The 19807-nt window shown below is 40.4% G+C and overlaps 1 protein-coding gene across 1 annotated transcript in view; it reads left to right on the top strand.

Moving 5' to 3' along the window:
- Positions 1-18227, top strand: part of LOC127697783 (zona pellucida sperm-binding protein 3 receptor-like) — a 33093-nt gene extending 14866 nt beyond the window's left edge. The window contains exons 7-10 of the mRNA XM_052201056.1: positions 13551-13751; positions 14225-14311; positions 16865-17070; positions 17822-18227. Coding sequence (XP_052057016.1) covers positions 13551-13751; positions 14225-14311; positions 16865-17070; positions 17822-18028 — 701 coding nt within the window. The 3' untranslated portion in view covers positions 18029-18227. The remainder of the gene's footprint in view (positions 1-13550; positions 13752-14224; positions 14312-16864; positions 17071-17821) is intronic.
- Positions 18228-19807: the final 1580 nt, after the last annotated feature.

The following is a 19807-nucleotide window of genomic DNA, read 5'->3' as shown; positions in this document are numbered from 1 at the left end:
CACACCTTTTATTTAGTTTGGTGTGCAATAAAAATTATAGTATGTGTTTTTAGCATAATGCAAGTTGATGCCGTTACCTCTTTCATGGCAGCAGAAAGACTTAGACCCCTACTTACTTCCACTGGATTTAAATGCATTTTTTGCACATTTCGATTCTATGAAAGTCTGTCGTTTAACTAACATCATCATGATTATTACTGCTACCTTTCTCACTGTAAGAGATCAAACTAGCTTAAAAGATAGATGATTTCCATTGAAACTCTTTTGAGTCTTTAAATTTACACTAGCCATCGTGTTCATTTGGATACTATAGTCTCCTTAGATGAGAATATATTGATGATAGTATATCCTTTGTCTGTCTCCTGCTGTGCATCTGCTTTAATATTTGGGGATATCTTCTAGGCATATACAAGTCTAGACAGACAATCATTTTCTTTAATCCCAATATATTTTATTCCATTTTACTTTATTTTCATCTTGAAATTTGATGTTTTTACACTGATGATTATTTCAAAGGATTTTTCCCTGACTGCTTTCCCCCCCCCCCCTTTTTTTTTTGTTTTTCAGTACTTTGGTGTGTGTGTTCTTGCTACACAAACCTGGTGACCTGCATTGAATCCCTGAAACCCATCTAAAGTGGAAGGGAAAAATCAACTCCCCTGGGCTCCAGAGATTCCATTTAGATCATTAGGCGTGTGCATCAAGATCAAGATAATTTAACCCCTGAGCTTTCTCACTGGAACCCAAGCATACTAATTTTAACCTATAACCTTTTTCTAGCTCTTGCCCCTATACATTCATGGTAACCTCGAAATACAAATTCTGAACTTTAAATTATTGAAAAGCACAACCAAAAAAAATGCAGGGTTGTTGAGCCCAGTCCTAACAAACATATCCACCAAACACTCCCATGCCTAAGTCTCAAGGAACATGGCTGGGGCACTTCTCCACGTGGTGCTGGCTACACATTTGGACAAGATATTTCTGAAACATTTAACCATGCCAATGATCTCACGCTGGTATCTCTTGCTCACCAGCTTGTGATGGAAGGATATAATTGGTGCCACGATCGGAATGTGGTTACCATTTTTAGTGCACCCAATTACTGCTACCGTTGTGGGAACCAGGCTGCTATCATAGAATGAGATGATACTTTAAATTATTATTTTTTTCTTTAGTTTGACCCAGCACCTCATCATGAAGAGCCTCATGTAACCTGGCCTACCCCAGACTACTTCCTATAAATTACTCCCCAGGACCTGTCTTTGTATGTGAAAGTATACCTGTCTTTAACACACACATACACACACACATGTTTCTATATATACACACACATATGTATGTATATATACATGTATATATACATATGTATACATACATATATACATATATACATATGTATATATACATATATATGTGTAATCAACAGTTATTTGTATATTTCTGTAATAAATTGTGAAATGTCTTGACATTAAAACATATCATGGACCAAAACGTGCCGTACTAATGATGAGCAGTTAGTACAGTTTGAACTTTAGTACACTGTTGTAGATGAGTCAGCCCAACAGCCTGCCTGCTATTCTGTAGTATCCATTTTCCTTGACTGGTTAAGCAAAAAGGATCACTGACTGCTTCATCTCCTTTGTGTGTTACTTGGAAATTTAGTTACAAGTTTGCCTGGCACGGATTACAGAGTTGGAGTTTTATTTTTAAGAATTCACAAGCTGACTTCCTCTTATATTCATAATCCTTTATTTTATTGAAATGTATGACTAACTGAAGAAGAGATTCTTGGGAGGATGTTGTCATAACACTAAAGAGATTCCCTTTAAAGTTTCTTAAACTAAATTACTGTTGGATGTTGATCTTCACAGTTCTGTATGTTATAACAGTGATTGCATCCTATACTGAACAAAATCTTGCAATTTAGAGGGGAAAAAAGACAATAAAAAAGTCCCATCCTCTTTTACAGTTTCAACTTCAGCACTAAGTCTCTAAGTACAGAACCCAGGCAGTTGCTTGACTGTGAACCTCTGTACAATAAAATATCAGGTACATGGTTCTACTATTCAACAGCACATAGCAATCATTTCTATTCTAAATGGAAGAACAGAGATGCAGGAAGGAAATATTAGATTAAAGTGAGACTGAAACCCTGTAGTAAAAACATTAAATCTCTCAGCTCTATGTCTGGCATCTGGGACGCATTGCATAATGGGAGTCCTCTGGGCTCCGAAAGTCTTCATTTTCACAACTTTACACAGTGACCTCTCATGAACTCTCTTCAAAGACTCCAACCCTTTTACATGCTGACTGGTCTTAATGACTATCTGAAGCTTCTCAACAAGTCTTGCATCTTTAATGTATTTTAAACCGGTGTCATATGGATGGTGTAGGTTGGGGATGGAGCATGACCTCTTGGAGCACAGCTATTGTGAGCTCCGTTGCTTTACTGGACTAATCTACAGGTCACTTTCCTAAGCAGTCATTTTAGGTCAGGGAACCCTTGCAGCTGCACTGTCATATCCAGCCTCTGCTTTCACATAAATTTGGATTTTCACAAATCGGCTCCTTCGATGGGTAGAGTCTTGCTTCCAAGGAGTCTTTCCCATTGTTCCAGAGAAAGTAGTGGGGTTTCTTTTAAACAGTTGTAGATATTTTGCCACATGCACACTCCTTGTCTGCAGTTTTAAACTTGTATATATATATAATATATTATATCGTATATATATATTTATATATTATATAGATTATATATTTCTATATTATATATAATATACTATATATAATTATATATATATGTATTTCTGAGAATTAATCATGTCATAGATTGAATGTTAATGTCTTAAAATTTCCTCTCCCAAAGATATTAATTACTTGTGTGTTCAGCAATACTCAGGTTCTCAAGACACAGCCAGAATGAAGTCAGCTTCTTATTGAGAATAGCAAATGATCTCTAGTCCAATCCCAACAGAGCTGTTACTTGTTCCTCTCTGAAACTTTGTAATAAACTGGCTTCCAGAGTCCGCATTTGACATTCCGGTTTTACAAACTCCCAACCATAATGTTTCTTTAAGTTCTCTTTAGAGGGATCTGCGTCTGATGGCCCAAGTTCTTCCATGTCCTTCCTTAAACCTGTTCTAAAGCTGAAAGAATATAGGGTCAGTATATGGCATATAGCATAGTATATGCTATCCTATACTAAGTATAGCAGCAGAAACCCTATTTCTTAGTACAAATCTTATTTTCTGATTGCGGAAACAAAAGACCCGATGAAAGCAACACAGTGAGTTAAGAAAGATTAATTTTTGCTTCCAGGTATAGGGGAAGTGTTGTGATAAATATTTAATCTCAACCAGAGGCTTTTACACTAATTTTGATAATTCAGTTCCCAGATAAAAGACACACACAGCCTTTATACTTATACTAATAAGCCTCTTGTAGTGGCTATTCCTGGTTGTCAACTTGACTATATCTGGAATGAACTACAATCTAGAATTGGAAGGCTCACCTATGATCCTAATCTGGAGGCTCAGAGATATAAGTTTCTTACCTGGATCTTGGCATGGAGATCTTGAAGCATAGTGGTTATGAATTCCAGAAGATTAAGACAAGGAGATCTCCGAGTTCAAGATCATCTGGGATTAAAGGAATGGAGGCACACGCCTTTAATCTGGGCCACACCCTCTGATGGAGACTCACACGCCTTTAATCTGGGCCACACCCTCTGATGGAGACCTACAGCCTTTAATCTGGGCTATACCCTCTGCTGGAGATCTATATAAGGACATTGGAAGAAGGAAGATTGACTCACTCTTCCTTGCCTGCTTGACTCATGGGACTGAGCAACTGCTAGGTCCTTGGACTTCCATCCACAGCTGCTGCTTACCATTGTTGGGGAATTGGACTATAGACTGTAAGTCATCGACAAATTCCCTAACTGTATAAAGACCACCCATACATTCTGTGACTCTAGAGAACCCAAACTAATACAAAAGTTGGTACCAGGAGTGGATCTAGAGGAGCAGAAGCATAAGGATGAATGTTTCAAAATTTTGGAGATGGTTGGCTGATCCACTAGCACCTTCAACTACTGAAACCTCTCCAGATTCTCTCCCTCCTGGGAGCTCGGAGAATATTGAAGACCTGTGGAGGAAACTATATCTCAAGCTTAAAGAAGCTAATGCCTTCGATTATCTTGATGAATTATGTGATTCAGTCATATACAATACTTTCTCCAAATTGGGGAAAAAATTGGAAAATGATTTTGCTGGCTGGTTGCTTTTAGCATCTTGGGGAAAAAAATGAAGGATAGGAAGAAATTGTGTGATAAAATCAAAGAATTCCAGGCTCAAGTAAACAATCTTAAAGTTGCTAAGTGTGCCCTTGAAGAGAATCTACTCTCTAGCAGCCATAGAATTCAAGTAGCAGAAAATCAAACTGGAGCCCTCATTATGAGGTTGGCTGAATTACAGTGAAGATTTAAGTCTCAACCACAGAGGGTGTCAGCAGTTAAAGTAAGGGCATTAATTGGCAAAGAATGGGATCCTATAACTTGGTATGGGGATGTGTGGGAAGACCCTGTTGAAATTAAGAACTTTGAATCTTCAGATTTTCAAGGATTGGCTCCACCTGAAGAAGTAGTACCCTCAGCCCCACCCCTTGAAATAATGCCTTCTCCACTTGAGGAAATTAATCCCTCAGAGCCTGACAAACCAGCAGTGACTTTTGCTGACAATACTGATGTTTCTCAGGGCCCACCAATAGTTTCTTCTAGACCTATAACCAGACTCAAGGCAAAGCAGGTCCCTAGAGGGGAGGTAGAAAGTGTAGTCCATGAGGAAATACACTACACTAATAAGGAGTTTAATGAGTTTGCTAATTCATTCAAGCAGAAGTCGGGGGAATATGCATGGGAATGGATTTTAAGGGTGTGGGATAATGGTGGAAGGAACATAAAACTAGAGCAGGCTGAGTTTATTGGCATGGGCCCTCTGAGTGGAGATTCTAGGTTTAATATGGAAGCTCGCACAGTTACAAAAGGTGTCAAAAGTTTGTTTGATTGGTTGGTTGAAGTATTTAGCAAAAGATGGCCTACTGAAAAGGAGTTGGAGATGCCTGATATCCCTTGGTTTAGTGTTGATGAAGAGATTTTAAGGCTTAGGGAAATTGCAATATTAGAGTGGATACGTTGTGTAAAACCTAATCCTCCATGGTAGGAAGGTCCAGAAGATATGCCCTTCATCAGTCCTATAAGACACAAACTGGTGAGAGGGGCACCAGCACATTTAAAGAGTTTTGTTCTTGCCCTTTTCCTTGTACCAGAACTTAGGGTTGAAGATGTTGCTGCTCAATTAGATGAATTAAATTCTATGGGTTTAATTGGGCTCCAAGTTAACAAGGGCCAGGTGGCAGCATTGAATCACCAGAGACAAGGTGATCGTAGTTATTATAATGGACAGCGTAGACAAAACAATGCTTATAATGACATACCCCGCAATGGGCAGAGAGGTGGAATTTATAATGTATGACTTGTTTGGACCTTTGGTGCTGGCTAATCCATCATGGTGTTTCCAGGGATGAAATACATAGGAAACCTATTGCATATCTGTTTGATCTGTATAAGCAGAAAAATCTTCAAACAAATGATAGAAAGGCTGCATTGGATCATGGCAAAAGGCAATCTTGGCCAGTGAATCAATTTCCAGACTTGAGCCAATTTCCAGATCCAGAACCCCTTGAATGAAGGGTTCCCCTGAGGAAGGATCTTGATAAGACACCTAAAAGTTTTGCTGTTAGTCTTTCTCCAATTCTTCCCCAGAGGGACCTATGGCCTTTTACAAGGGTAACTGTACACTGGAGGAAAGGAAATAATCAGACTTTCCGGGGGCTATTGGATGCTGGTTCTGAATTGACACTGGTCCCAGGAGATCCCAAGAAACATTGTAGCCCTCCAGTTAGAGTAGGGGCTTATGGAGGACAGGTGATTAATGAAGTTTTGACTGATGTGTGACTCACAGTAGGTCCAGTGGGTCCCTGAACACATCCTGTGGTCATTTCCCCAGTTCCGGGATGTATAATTGGGATAGATATACTCAGAAATTGGCAGAATTCTCACATTGGTTCTCTGACCTGTGGAGTGAGGGCTATTATGGTTGTAAAGGCAAAATGGAAGCCTTTAGAGTTGCCTCTGCCAAAGAAAATAATGAATCAAAAACAATATTGTATTCCTGGAGGAAATGCAGAAATTACTGCCACAATCAAGGACTTGAAAGATACAGGGGTGGTACTTCCCACCACATCTCCCTTTAACTCTCCCATCTGGCCAGTACAGAAGACAGATGCATCATGGATGATGACAGTTGACTAAAAAATTAAATCAGATAGTAACTCCAATTGCAGCTGCTATACCAGATGTAGTTTCATTACTTGAGAAAATTAACACATCTCCTGGAACCTGGTATGCAGCTATTGACCTGGCAAATGCCTTCTTCTCAGTACCTGTCCATAAGGACCACCAGAAGCAATTTGCTTTCACTTGGCAAGGCCAGCAGTATACCTTTACAGTTTTGCCTCAAGGATATATTAACTCTCCTGCCCTGTGTCATAACTTAGTTAGAAGGGATCTTGATCATTTGTCTCTTCCACAAAATATCACATTGGTGCACTATATTGATGATATAATGCTGATTGGACCAAGTGAGCAGGAAGTAGCAACCACTTTGGATTCATTGGTAACACATATGCGTATCAGAGGATGGGAAATAAATCCGACCAAGATTCAAGGACCATCTACTTCAGTGAAATTCTTAGGAATACAGTGGTGTGGGGCATGCAGAGATAATCCATCTAAGGTGAAAGATAAGTTATTGCACCTTCCCCTCCCACCACCAAGAAAGAAGCACAACATTTAGTGGGTCTATTTGGATTCTGGAGACAGCACATTCCTCACTTAGGTGTGTTACTCAGGCCTATTTAACGAGTGACTTGGAAAGCTGCTAGCTTTGTGTGGGGCCTGGAACAGGAGAAGGCTCTTCAACAGGTCCAGGCTGCTGTGCAGGCTGCACTACCACTTGGACCATATGATCCAGCAGACCCAATGGTACTTGAGGTGTCAGTGGCAGATAGAGATGCTGTTTAAAGCCTCTGGCAGGCCCCTGTAGGTGAATCACAGAAAAGACCTTTGGGATTTTGGAGCAAAGCTCTACCGTCATCTGCAGATAACTACTCTCCCTTTGAAAAACAGCTCTTGGCCTGCTTATTGGGCCTTAGTGGAAACTGAATGTTTGACAATAGGACACCAAGTTACTATGTGACCTGAACTGCCCATCATGAGCTGGGTGTTATCAGACCCTCCAAGTCATAAAGTAGGGCGTGCACAACAGCAGTCTATTATCAAATGGAAGTGGTATATTCGTGATTGGGCCAGAGCAGGTCCTGAAGGCACAAGCAAGTTACATGAAGAAGTTGCCCAGATGCCTATGGTTTCTACTCTTGTTACAATGCCATCTGCTGCCAAGCACGCGCCTATAGCCTCATGGGGTGTTCCCTATGACCAATTGACTGAAGAAGAGAAGACTAGGACCTGGTTTACTGATGGCTCTGCACGTTATGCAGGCACCACCAAGAAGTGGACAGCTGCAGCATTACAACCCCTTTCTGGGATAAGCCTGAAAGATACAGGTGAAGGAAAATCTTCACAGTGGTCAGTACACATGGTATTACAGTTTGCTTGGAAGAAGAAATAGCCAGATGTACAATTGTTCACTGACTCATGGGCTGTAGCCAATGGATTGGCTGGATGGTCAGGGACATGGAAAGATCACAATTGGAAAATTGGTGAGAAAGATATCTGGGGAAGAAGTATGTGGGTAGATCTCTCCAAATGGACAAAGGATGTGAAGATATTTGTGACCCATGTAAATGCTCACCAAAAGGTGACTTCAGCTGAGGAGGAGTTCAATAATCAAGTGGATAAGATGACCTGTTCTGTGGACAGTCAGCCTCTTCCCCCAGCCATCCCAGTTATTCCCCAGTGGACACATGAACAAAGTGGCCATGGTGGCCAAGACAGAGGTTATGCTTGGGCTCAGCAACACGGGCTTCCACTCACCAAGAATGACTTGGCTACAGATTCTGATGAATGCCAGATCTGCCAACAGCATAAACCAACACTGAGCCCCAGATATTGTACCATTCCTCGAGGTGACCAGCCAGCAACCTGGTAGCAGGTTGACTATATTGGACCACTTCCCCTGTGGAAAGGACAGTGTTTTGTTCTTACTGGAGTAGATACTTATTCTGGTTATGGATTTGCCTTTCCTGCACGTAATGCTTCTGCCAAAACCACCATCCGTGGACTCACAGAATGCCTTATCTATTGTCATGGTATTCCACACAGTATTCCTTCTGGCCACGGAACTCATTTCACAGCCAGAGAAGTGCGACAGTGGGTCCACGATTATGGAATTCACTGGTCTTACCATGTTGCCCATCATCCTGAAGCAGCTGGTCTGATAGAAAGATGGAATGACCTTTTGAAGACACAGTTACAGGGCCAATTAGGTGGCAACAGCATGGAGGGCTGGGGCAGAGTTCTTCAGAAGGCAGTATATGCTTTGAATCAGCGTTCAATATATAGTGCTGTTTCTCCCATAGCCAGGATCCATAGGTCCAGGAATCAAGGGGTGGAAAAGGGAATAGTTCCACTCACTATCACTCCTAGTGACCCTCTAGGAAAATTTTTGCTTCCTGTCCCCACAACTTTAGGTTCTGCTGGCCTAGAAGTTTTGGTTCCAGAGGGGGGAGTGCTCCTACCAGGAGCCACAACAAACATTCCATTGAACTGGAAGCTCAGATTTCCCCCTGGCCATTTTGGGCTTCTAATGCCCTTAAACCAACAGGCTAAGAAAAGAATAACAGTGTTAGGAGGGGTGATAAATCCAGATTACCAAGGGGAAATTGGATTGCCTCTCTACAATGGAGGTAATCAGGATTATGTCTGGAGTGTAGGAGATCCCCTAGGGCATCTCTTAGTACTACCATGTCTTGTGATTAAAGTCAGTGGGAAACTACAACAGCCTAATCCAAGCAGGATGACAAAGGACACAGACCCATCAGGAATGAAGGTATGGGTCAGTCCTCCAGGAAAAGAGTCAAGATCTGCTGAGGTGCTTGCTGAAGGAGAAGGAAATACAGAATGGGTAGCAGAGAAAGGTAGTTATAAATACCAGCTAAGGCCACGTAACCAGTTGCAGAAATGAGGATTATAAGTAATATAAATGCTTTTATCTTATTTTGTTAAAGATATATTTGTCTTTCTTCCAATTCCTTTAACATCAATTGGTATTGAGACACTAAAAGAATGTTCCCAAGAGACATTGCCCCTTTGTAAATTTACAAATGTGTTTGTGATTGTACGAGGAATAGTTATATCATGTTAGGCGTATTCATGACCTTGTTATTGTTTCATGTGGACATGAGAAATTATTTGTGTCAAGTTGACAAGGGGTGGATTGTAGTGGCTATTCCTGGTTGTCAACTTGACTATATCTGGATTGAACTACAATCTAGAATTGGAAGGCTCACCTATGATCCTAATCTGGAGGCTCTGAGATATAAGTTTCTTACCTGGATTTTGGCATGGAGATCTTGAAGCATAGTGGCTATGAATTCCAGAAGATTAAGACAAGGAGATCTCCTAGTTCAAGATCATCTGGGATTAAAGGAATGGAGGCACACACCTTTAATCTGGGCCACACCCTCTGCTGGAGACCTACTGCCTTTAATCTGGGCTACACCCTCTGCTGGAGATCTATATAAGAACATTGAAAGAAGGAAGATTGACTCACTCTTCCTTGCCTCCTTGCCTCCTTGCCTCATGGGACTGAGCAACTGCTAGATTCTTGGACTTCCATCCACAGCTGCTGCTGACCATTGTTGGGGAGTTGGACTATAGACTGTAAGTCGTCGACAAATTCCCTAACTATATAAAGAACACCCATACATTCTGTGACTCTCGAGAACGCAAACTAATACATTCTATTAGCACTAATGCTGGGCAGATATCTAGCCTCTATACTATTAAAATCATTTCCTACCAATAACCCCAAATTATTAGTATGTTTCATCTTGGCTTCTCTTAAGTCCAATTGACTAGCTCTCATGACCATGCTTTCTTGACTCCTAACCCAAGGCGTCTTTCTCCTCTCTCCACCATCTTCTTTCTCCTGGTGGTTCTCCTCTGATCCCAAGCCTGGAACCAAAACTCCACCTATCTTTCTCTTCTGCCCAGCTATTTGCTGTCAGCATCTTTATTCATCAGTCAGGGATAATTTGGGGGCAAGGTCATCTGGGTCTACACTAAGAGAGGCCTCTGGAATCAACCAGCATTTAGCATAGCAAAATTTCTCAGCAGGGAAATCAACCACCAGTATCCATGGGCAGGAACCAGAGAATCATGTTCTCTGCTAGTTCCCAACCTGTTCTCTTTATTCAGCCCAGGGAAAGAATGACGTTGCCTGTATTCATGGTGTATCTTTCTATCACAATTAAGCTAATCTAGATAATTCCTCACAGACATGCTCAGAGGCTAACCTTGTCTAGTCTCTCACAGACATGAGTAGAGATTTATCTCCCAGGAGATTACAGAGCTCAACAAGTTGACAATATTAACTATTGCAATTTATTTAATATTACTAACACTTTCTTAATTGAGTCATTAGGATTTTTCTGTATATATCATCTGTAAACAGTGATGGCTTGACTTCCTCTTGTGACTTTACACTAATTTTTTTTTCTTTCATTGGCTAGATTGCTGAGACTAGGACTTCCAGTACTCTCTTGACTCAAAGTGGTCAAAATGGATATCTTGTTTTATTTCAGATCCTATAGTGAAATAGTCCAGCTTTCCCCATTTAGTGTGATGTTGACTGTGAATGAGTTCCATATGGCATATTGTTTTTATGCTTACTTTTCTCAGATTTTTTACACGAAGTGTTTTGAGTCTTATCAAGAATGTTTTTATCCATATACTTATGTCTAGTTATTTCATTCTCTTACTATGGCATGTTGTGTTTATTGATCTGCTTGCTACCATTGTTGGAACTCTCAATAGATAATGATAATAGTCTTTTTAACGTACTATTGGATCTGGGTTGATAGAATTTTGTTGAAGATTTTTCAGAAATATTAGTCTGAAACTTTCTTTTCTGTTGCGTCTTTGTCTGACTCTGGAACCAGCATCTTATACAATGAGTTTAAAAGAATTCCTTTTGCTTCAACTTTTCTTTGTAATCTGAGAACTGGTGTTAGGGAAATCCTCTGGATCTGTTCCTCCCTTTGATAAGAGAGATTTTATTGCTGGTTCAATTATTATCAGTTTTCTCTCCCCTCATGACTTAAACTTCATAAGGCACATGTGTGTCATATATATATATATGACATTTTTCTCACTGAAGGCAGGCAGACCACAAGTTGAATACCTGCCTGAACTACAGTGCAAGTTCAAGATGTTTATCACACTCTTTGAATCAGTGGATATTGCTGATATTTCAACATTAGTGAACAGCCCAAGTCAAGTTTTGCCATAAGCTAGGAACTGAATCTAACAGTGCTTTAAAAATTACGGGGTGGGGGAGTACTTCAAGCCCAACCTTTTTACAAATCTGCAGTTACTGAGATGTTCAGGATAGGTGCTGAGGGTGCTAAAGAGTGTGGTCTATTCATAATAGATCCTGAAGACTCAGAGTTTGGCTGGAGCAGATCGAGAATCCTCATGTAGAGTCACTGGCTTGTACTTAGGTGCCATAGATTATGCCTGAGGCAACCAGTCGTGTGGTCACAAGGAGTGACTGGCTTGCTCTGGAGTCTATTGATAGCCACAATCAGCACAGCACAGGATCAGGACCAAGAACACATCTTTTTTTGCGGGAGGGGGGTGGTGGTGTTGGATTTGTTTTTTTCAAGACAGGGTTTCTCTGTATAGCCCTGGCTGTCCTGGAACTCACTCTGTAGACCAGGCTGGCCTCAAACTCAGAAATCCGCCTGCCTCTGCCTCCCAGAGTGCTGGGATTACTGGCATGTGCCACCACTGCTCAGCTAAGACACCATCTTTTATTCCTGCCTGCTCTTGCCCACTTTTGGCCAGAGAGCGCAGTAGCCTACCCAAGCCTTGTTTGTGTCTCTACCTAGTATCTTGGTAATAGTGGGTCTAACCTTGGGTACTACTAGCCTTTGGTCAAGGAGTATTGTGTTATGCCTATGCTGGGTTTTACCATAGCAGGAGTTGCAAAGTAAAGTTTTGAGCTTACTTCCTTATCATCCTACAGCAGATGGAGTCTTTCTTGACTGAAGTTTAAGGTGGCTTGAGGTTGTGGAGAGAAAATTACAATCTATGTCTTGGTCACTAAATCTGATAGTAATCTAGGTCCCACGGGAAGCTTACACCTGAACGGACCCTTGAGAGATTATTCTTAGGCCCATACCATAACAGTCAACAGAAAGAAGATTCTATGTTTGTTCTTCAGAGGTCACCGATTTTCTTTTGTCTATGGAGTTTCTGTTCATAGAGACTAACCTAGAATCAAGGGCCATGGAGCTCTGTCCCATGGTGACCACTGAAGCAAATCCAATACTGGTTCTAAGATTTATGTCTACTTCCTTTTCTTCTCTCCTTACTGCAGTGCTTTGAGTTGGGAACAGAGATGAGGTGGGGGTGAACAGCAAGGACACATGCATCCATTTCCTTCTTACCGCCTTCAAGGCATCTTCTCTTTTGACTAGGCTTAAACTAGTTACTGAGGCCTCTCACCAGACTTTTATGAAGGTGCTTTTTTATGCATGAATAGTGGTTCTAGGTATACATGTGGTGGACTGAGTAAGAATGGTACCCATAGGCACATAGGTCTAAGCACTTGGTCCCCAGTTAGTGGAACTGTTTAGGAGCAATTAGGAGGCGTGTCTTTGCTGGAGGAGGTGCATCAGTGGGGGGAAGGCTTTGGGGCTTCAAAAGACACAGTTCCCAGTGTGCTCTGCCTCCTGCTTATAAATTGAACTATGAACTCTCACCTACTGTTTCAACCACCAAGCCCTCACTCAGCTATTATAGACTCTAACCCTCTGAAACCATAAGTCCAATTAAACTTTTTCTTTTATAAGTCTACTTGGCCAATGGTGTCTTATCACAGAAATAGAAAAATAATAATATGTTTGATCAAATACTTATATGCCATCTTGATAGAGCTTTTTCTGTTTTTTTTTATACCAAATCCTGTTTATCAACACTAAAAGTTAAATATACTCTATTGATCAATGTTATAGCATTGTTATTGCTAAATGTATTTCTGTATTGTTTTGCACTGAACATTTCTAGAATTTATTCAACTGAAGCTTTATGCCTATTGAATGATTCTTTCTCTTTTCTGAAAGTAACATTCTATCCTGTTTCCATGAGTTTGATTATTAATGTCTTTCATAAGGTGGAGTGAAAGCTTTGGCCAATGATGTCTTTTCCACAGGCTGAAACTTGTACATCTCTTTTAATCTCCCAGGGATATGTTGTCCAACACCAAATATGAATAAAATCAAAATTGTAAGTGAAAGGAGAGATTTCACGGGCACGTGCATCTATGCCTATGGAGACTATGTTTTCTATATTTGTAACGAAGGTTCTTACCCTATGTCTACGGATGGAAGGAGTTCATGTCAAGCAGATGGAAAGTGGGACCCTGCAATACCATCATGTCAACCAGGTAGAAATACTAAGGGAACTTGTCACTGTCCTTTTCCAGATATCTCAGGGCATTCTATGTAGTTCTACAAAGAATAATCTTTTAAAAAGAAGTGTTTGGAATTGTTCATCCAATGCATATTATACAGAAGATCACAGATAGTTACCCTGGCACCCTCAAAGCTATTGATAGAGTTGTAGACCCAGGTATACTGACAAGAGGGCCTACAAAAGCTTTTGCCAGGGGGCATAGCACATTAAATAAGTTCTTTCAGTATCTCATTTTGTTAATGTTCCCGCGTGAATTATAATGAATTAACACTATGACCAAATTTTTAGTAAAGTAAAAGACTATCCCATAACTCTTTGTATTTGTATATGCAGGGGGAAAGAATGGCTTAAATAACTAATGAAACAATAGGTGACTTTGTTTTGAATGGGAAGGAAGACCTGAGTCCTAATGGCTGACATCTGCTTTTTCATTTTCTTATTCAGACTCAAGCCTGCAACGCCATCTTGCTCTCTCCTTCCCAAACATATCAGAAACCAATATGACAAGCAAAACCTATCCATATGATAATGGTAAGACACTGAAAATATTATCATAGAGCAATGTTAATATCTTACTATGAATGATTCCTTCCTTCTACATACAGAATCTATTGTGTGCCAGTTTGGGTTATATAAAAGCAGAGTTAAAGGTGATAGCTTGGGATTGAGTAGTTGATTTGGGGTTAATATGAAAGCAAAGTTTAAGAAAATAACTTGGGATCTAGTAGTTAATTGGGATAGTCATGAAAAGTGGAGCTGAGAAATGAGGAACAGTCATGGGGAAAAATAGTAGCCGTCCATAGTCCTAAAGATCCCCGTAAAGGAACAGTTAAAGAAGTAACTTATCTCTGCTCTGAGGGTCGCAATTTATGTTTATGTTATGAAATTATTATTTCACTACTGCTCAGTCTATATTTCCTTCAGTCAGCACTCGCATAGCCTGGGGTTTTTTGGCAGATGTGATATCTCTAGCCATTATTCATGATAACAATTTCTTAATGTCTCACAATTGCCTACTTAGTATAATCCCCCTGGGTAGAACTCATGGGAGACGCCTGGGATTATCTTGGGCCCCATATATACATACTTCCTGACCAGTATGTACCACACATTTTGGATCTTCCTCATGACCACAGCTTATTGTCACACAAAAATGGTAGTATTTCCCCTCATACAAGCTTCCCCATATGGTGAAGAAGCCCAGAAAAATGTGATAAAAGCAATAGTTTAAAGATCAATGCTCAGCTTTGGGGACAACTGATTGGATTGTTTTGTCTCTGACCTTGCAGGACATCTAGTTTACTAATCTAAAGATAACCGTAGAAAAGCACATTGTGTTAATATAATGCAAATGGTTTGGTAGGATAAATTCTGAATATCAGGAACCATACTGGCCCTATATGTTGTTCTTATTAATCATATACTTACACAGAGATACTGAGCAGCATCATGGGAGGTAGCATCTCATTCTGGTATGTGTGTGTTGTATGTATATGTATATTTGTGTGTGTGTGTGTGTGTGTGTATTTTCCTGTTGTCATTAAATTTTAAGGTTAACATGCAAACTAATGAGTTTCATTATGAAACTTTAATACATTTGTACCATTATTCTTTGTTTTAATTTATTCCCCTCCCCTACTACCCTTCTTTCCCTGCTGCCTGCTTCTTTATCCATTCCACTGATAGTGTTCCCACTGGGCTCTGCTTTCATGTCACAAATATTATATTATTTCCTCTTTACCTCTAGCTTAAGAACTATCCCCTCCTTCTCTGTAGATTACCCAGAGTACAACAGAAAATAGACAGACATCCTCTTACTGTGAGGCTTTAGTGTGTGAATGTGTTGGAAAGCAAGTTTTGGCTGAACTCCTGTGTGTCTTGCATGTCTTTTCATTGGGTATCTTTGGCTCCTTACTATCATACCAGGTCCACTGGTATATCATGGAAGATAGAGTTACAAAATAATAACAGAAATATTTCCTGTTGATCAAAGCCTACCTAAATTGTTCTATCTATCTATCTATCTATCTATCTATCTATCTATCTATCATCTACCTATTTATATATTATCTAGCTATTATCTATGTAATTTATCTATTATCTATATATTATCTATCTATTATCTATCTGCTATCATCTATCTATCTATCTATCTAATCTATATATTATCTATATATCATCTAGTTATCTATGTAACCTATCTATTATCTCTATCTATCTATCATCTATCTATCTATCTATCTATCTGGTAATATTTAAGATAGGAATGGTAAACTTTAAAAACTGACCAAAAACATTAAAAATGAACTTTAGTTCCTCTCCTGAGCCCTAAAAGAGCAAATAGCACATTATCAGAAGCAGTCACTATGACTCGGCTATTGGATATCTATTTAAAGTACTTAGAAACTAGACTTGGGTCTAAGAATCTCTTTATGCCTTTGGTAAACGTTCCACATCAATCTTCATTTCATTCCAAGTATCTAAGGAAGAGGAATCTCAGGGCTTCATAGCTCATGATGTGTTGCAAACTTGCACTGAATTTTTATGATGGCTGCCACATTTCCATGCCCTTTTGGTTTCTGAGCTGATGATGCCTTTGGTTGCTAAGCTGATAGAGAACGAAGATGAAGAATAAGATGTGATTGCCTCTCACTGTCCTTGGTTCCTTCATCACTGTGATAGCAACCAAAGGCCACTGTTTCTACTGAACTCTGGACCATTAAGAAAGGAGGTCACTGAAAGGTGCATCCCTAGCATCGTTCATTAGATCAAGGCTGTGAAAAGAAATGCAAGGCATAGGCTCTAGCGCTTGAAAGCTACAAGGAGATTTGGAACTATATTAACTTTCTCAGTTTCCTTGTTGGCCAAATGTTAGTAACAACTGAAACTAATTCATAGAGGTGTAATGATAAAATGTATAAGGTAACAAAACATTGGCAGATAGATACATATGGTTTTCTCAATAGATATGAGGACTATTATAGTTATCTTTGAAATGAATAAGTTTTGCAGAACCTGAATGCAAGTATGGAAAAAGTTTCTCATGATTTTCACTGTCTAATTCAATTTGATGCCCCTTTGAAGAAGAAAACTCAACAGAGAGTTTCATTAAAGGCATGTGTCCCAAACCAACGGTCATAAACGGAAACCTGTCTGTGGAGAGAGACCTCTATGCTGAAATGGAAAATATCACCATTCAATGTAATCCTGGATATAGCTTGGTTGGCTCCGCAAACATCATTTGTTCGGAGAACAGAACGTGGTACCCTGAGATACCCAACTGTATGACGGTGAGTGGAACCACTCAGGGAACCTCTGTGATTTCACCCTTTATTACAGTGGTCTTTTCCCAAGGTCCTCCCCCAGTTTGTGATGGTGTCACCCGACTCCTGCAAGGATGCCCAGAGTTGCCCAGATTCACACTTATAACAGTGAAGCATCATAGTGAGTTGGAAGGAGTAGGTTTTTCTGCCTTATGACTGGATCCAGAACTTGAGAATTGAGGGTTTCCTAGACCTAGTGTCCTGACCATAGCCACACGTTTGTGGTCTGAACACTTCTGCTAAGCGTCTGGGTCACGTGCAGGACTCCCCCCCGCCCCATCTACTCCTATGGAGTGCTCTGGATCCCTTTGCAGCTCTGTGTCTTTTCCTCAGCTATACTTTCCTGCTCTCCAGGAGCCAGGTACAGAGGCAGATACTATAATCCTAGCAACAAGGAGGAGGGCACAGGAGGGTCCAGGGTTCAAGTTTGGCCTGGGTTCTAAAACCTGTCTGAAAACACACACACACACACACACACACACCACACCACACACCACACACTCACACATGCATACACCACACACTCACACACCACACACACACACCCCCCCCCACACACACACCTCTTCCTGGTGATGTGGCCTGCATATGAATACCTGGTAGGATGCAAAGTCTCTCCTGATTTTCTTCCTGTCCATCAATGATTTCACCCTCACTTTTGCCAAGAATCCCTCTCAGATTGTGTCCTCTCCTACTTATTTCTTTAAATTACCTTTAGGAGGTCCCGGAAGAATGCAGAATAGTGAACAAAGGCAGAAAACTCTTGCAGTGCTTCTCAAGCCCAGAAGATGTGCAAAGGGCCTTGGAGGTGTACAAGCTGCTTCTAGAGATTGAAAAAATGGAACATCAGAAAGAGAAGTGGGTAAGGTTGAACAGGAAACCTCAATATACGAAAATAAACGGGCCCTTTGGGCCTTTCGGTTAATGGACAGAATCTCCACACAGCAGCTGGGCTGACACTTAAGCACTGCCACTCCTGTTAAGAAGTTTCTGAGCCAGAAGAACTTAGGATGTATTTTTGTTTTTGAAACTATATCATTCATTAGTGTCTAGCCATTGTGGTTCAATTTGTCTGCTTGGCTCGACTCACTGAAATGGTTAAATATAAACTGTCAAATGTCAAATTTTTGTGCTGTCTTTCTGTTCAGTGTGTCACGAGAATATGACTTATCCGGAACATGTTCACTGTCAAACATGTCTCTAGGGGGTTCTTCTCTCCTTTATTTTGTACCTTACAGAGAATGCAACTCATACTGTCCCAATCTCAATCCTGCTGTTGCTACTGAGTACCATTACACCAAGTCTCATGAGCCCAGTGTCTGCCAGTTCTGTACCTGCAGAACAGAATGCTAATTTAAGGGACAGTCTCTGAGGTGGGGGAGGGGGAAGAGGAAAGAGGGGAAGGAGGAGAGAAAGAGAGTCTTTGGTGCCCCCTTCTGGTCACAATCCACACTACAAAGACTTCTTGTCTCCCTTTAAAGCAAATTGGTTTTGTGTGTCCTTCTACTTTATAAAAATCAAATCACATATATGCCCTGTTTTTTTAGATTATTTCTTTGTTTGTTTTTGCCAACTTGACACAATCTAGAGTTATATGAGAGGAAGGAAGCACAACTGAGAAAATGCCTCTGTAAGACTGGCCTGTAGGTAAGCCTGTGGTCATTTTCTTAACGACTGAGATGGGAAGGCTCAACACATTGTGAGTAGTGTCATCCCTGGACCAGTGGTATTGGAGTATATAAGATAGAAATAGCCAGGAGAGCAAGCGAATTAGCAACATTCCTCCTCTACATCAATCCCTGTCTCCATGTTCCTACCTTGAGCTCCTGCCCTGACTTCCCTGGATAACAGACGTTAAGCTATATGATGAAGTGAAGCCCTTCTCTTCCCAAACTGGATTGGTTATGGTTTTTTATCACGGCGATAGAAACCCTAACTAAGACAGATACAATAAATTATTTCAACCTCATTGTTTTTCATACACATTTGTGTACATGCATTTTGCATTTTTATTGAGTTTCATTTTTTAAGATTAATTTTTTTAGTGTGTGTGTTGGTGTTTCTCCTACATGTCTATGTGAGCATGCCAGGTCCCCTTGAACTGAAGTTATAGTCTTGAGCTGTGGTGTGGGTGCTGAGAACTAAACTTGGGTCCTCTGGAAGAACAGCCAGTGCTCTTAAAGGATCATTTATTTTCAATGTTATTTAGTATTAAACATGTCATGTCTATGTCACATTTTACTTGCCTGAGGCAGACAGATTATTGGATTATCTTCCGTTTGTGATATTATGAGTATACTAAAATATTTTTGCATGTGCCTTCTGTTAAGTATATGGATTGTCATCTAGATACCCTAAGGATGAAATTGCTGGCTCACTGTGAGTATGCATGCATTTTCTCAGCCTTTTTCTGAAATGACCCCGCTGAAGGGTGTTTCCACCCACAGAAAGCAAGCATTCTATCAAACATTTCCTCCTCTTATGCTTTTTCTGGGAAATTCTGCTGGGCATAGAGTGTGGTCATGTTGAGCTTTTAATTTGCTGTTTTCTAAAGACTAAGGAGTTTGAACAACATATGTTTATTGTACTTTCAGATCTTTTTGTTCTCATAAAGTATTAGTTAGGATGTGTGATCCATTTTTCATGTGTGTTAAGGCACCTGTATCCACACTGAGAAGTGCCTTTTTCCTTCCTATGGTTTCAT

Source organism: Apodemus sylvaticus, chromosome 12 (assembly GCF_947179515.1).
Source record: "Apodemus sylvaticus chromosome 12, mApoSyl1.1, whole genome shotgun sequence".
NCBI lineage: Eukaryota > Metazoa > Chordata > Mammalia > Rodentia > Muridae > Apodemus > Apodemus sylvaticus.
This window is presented reverse-complemented; position numbering and strand designations above follow the sequence as displayed.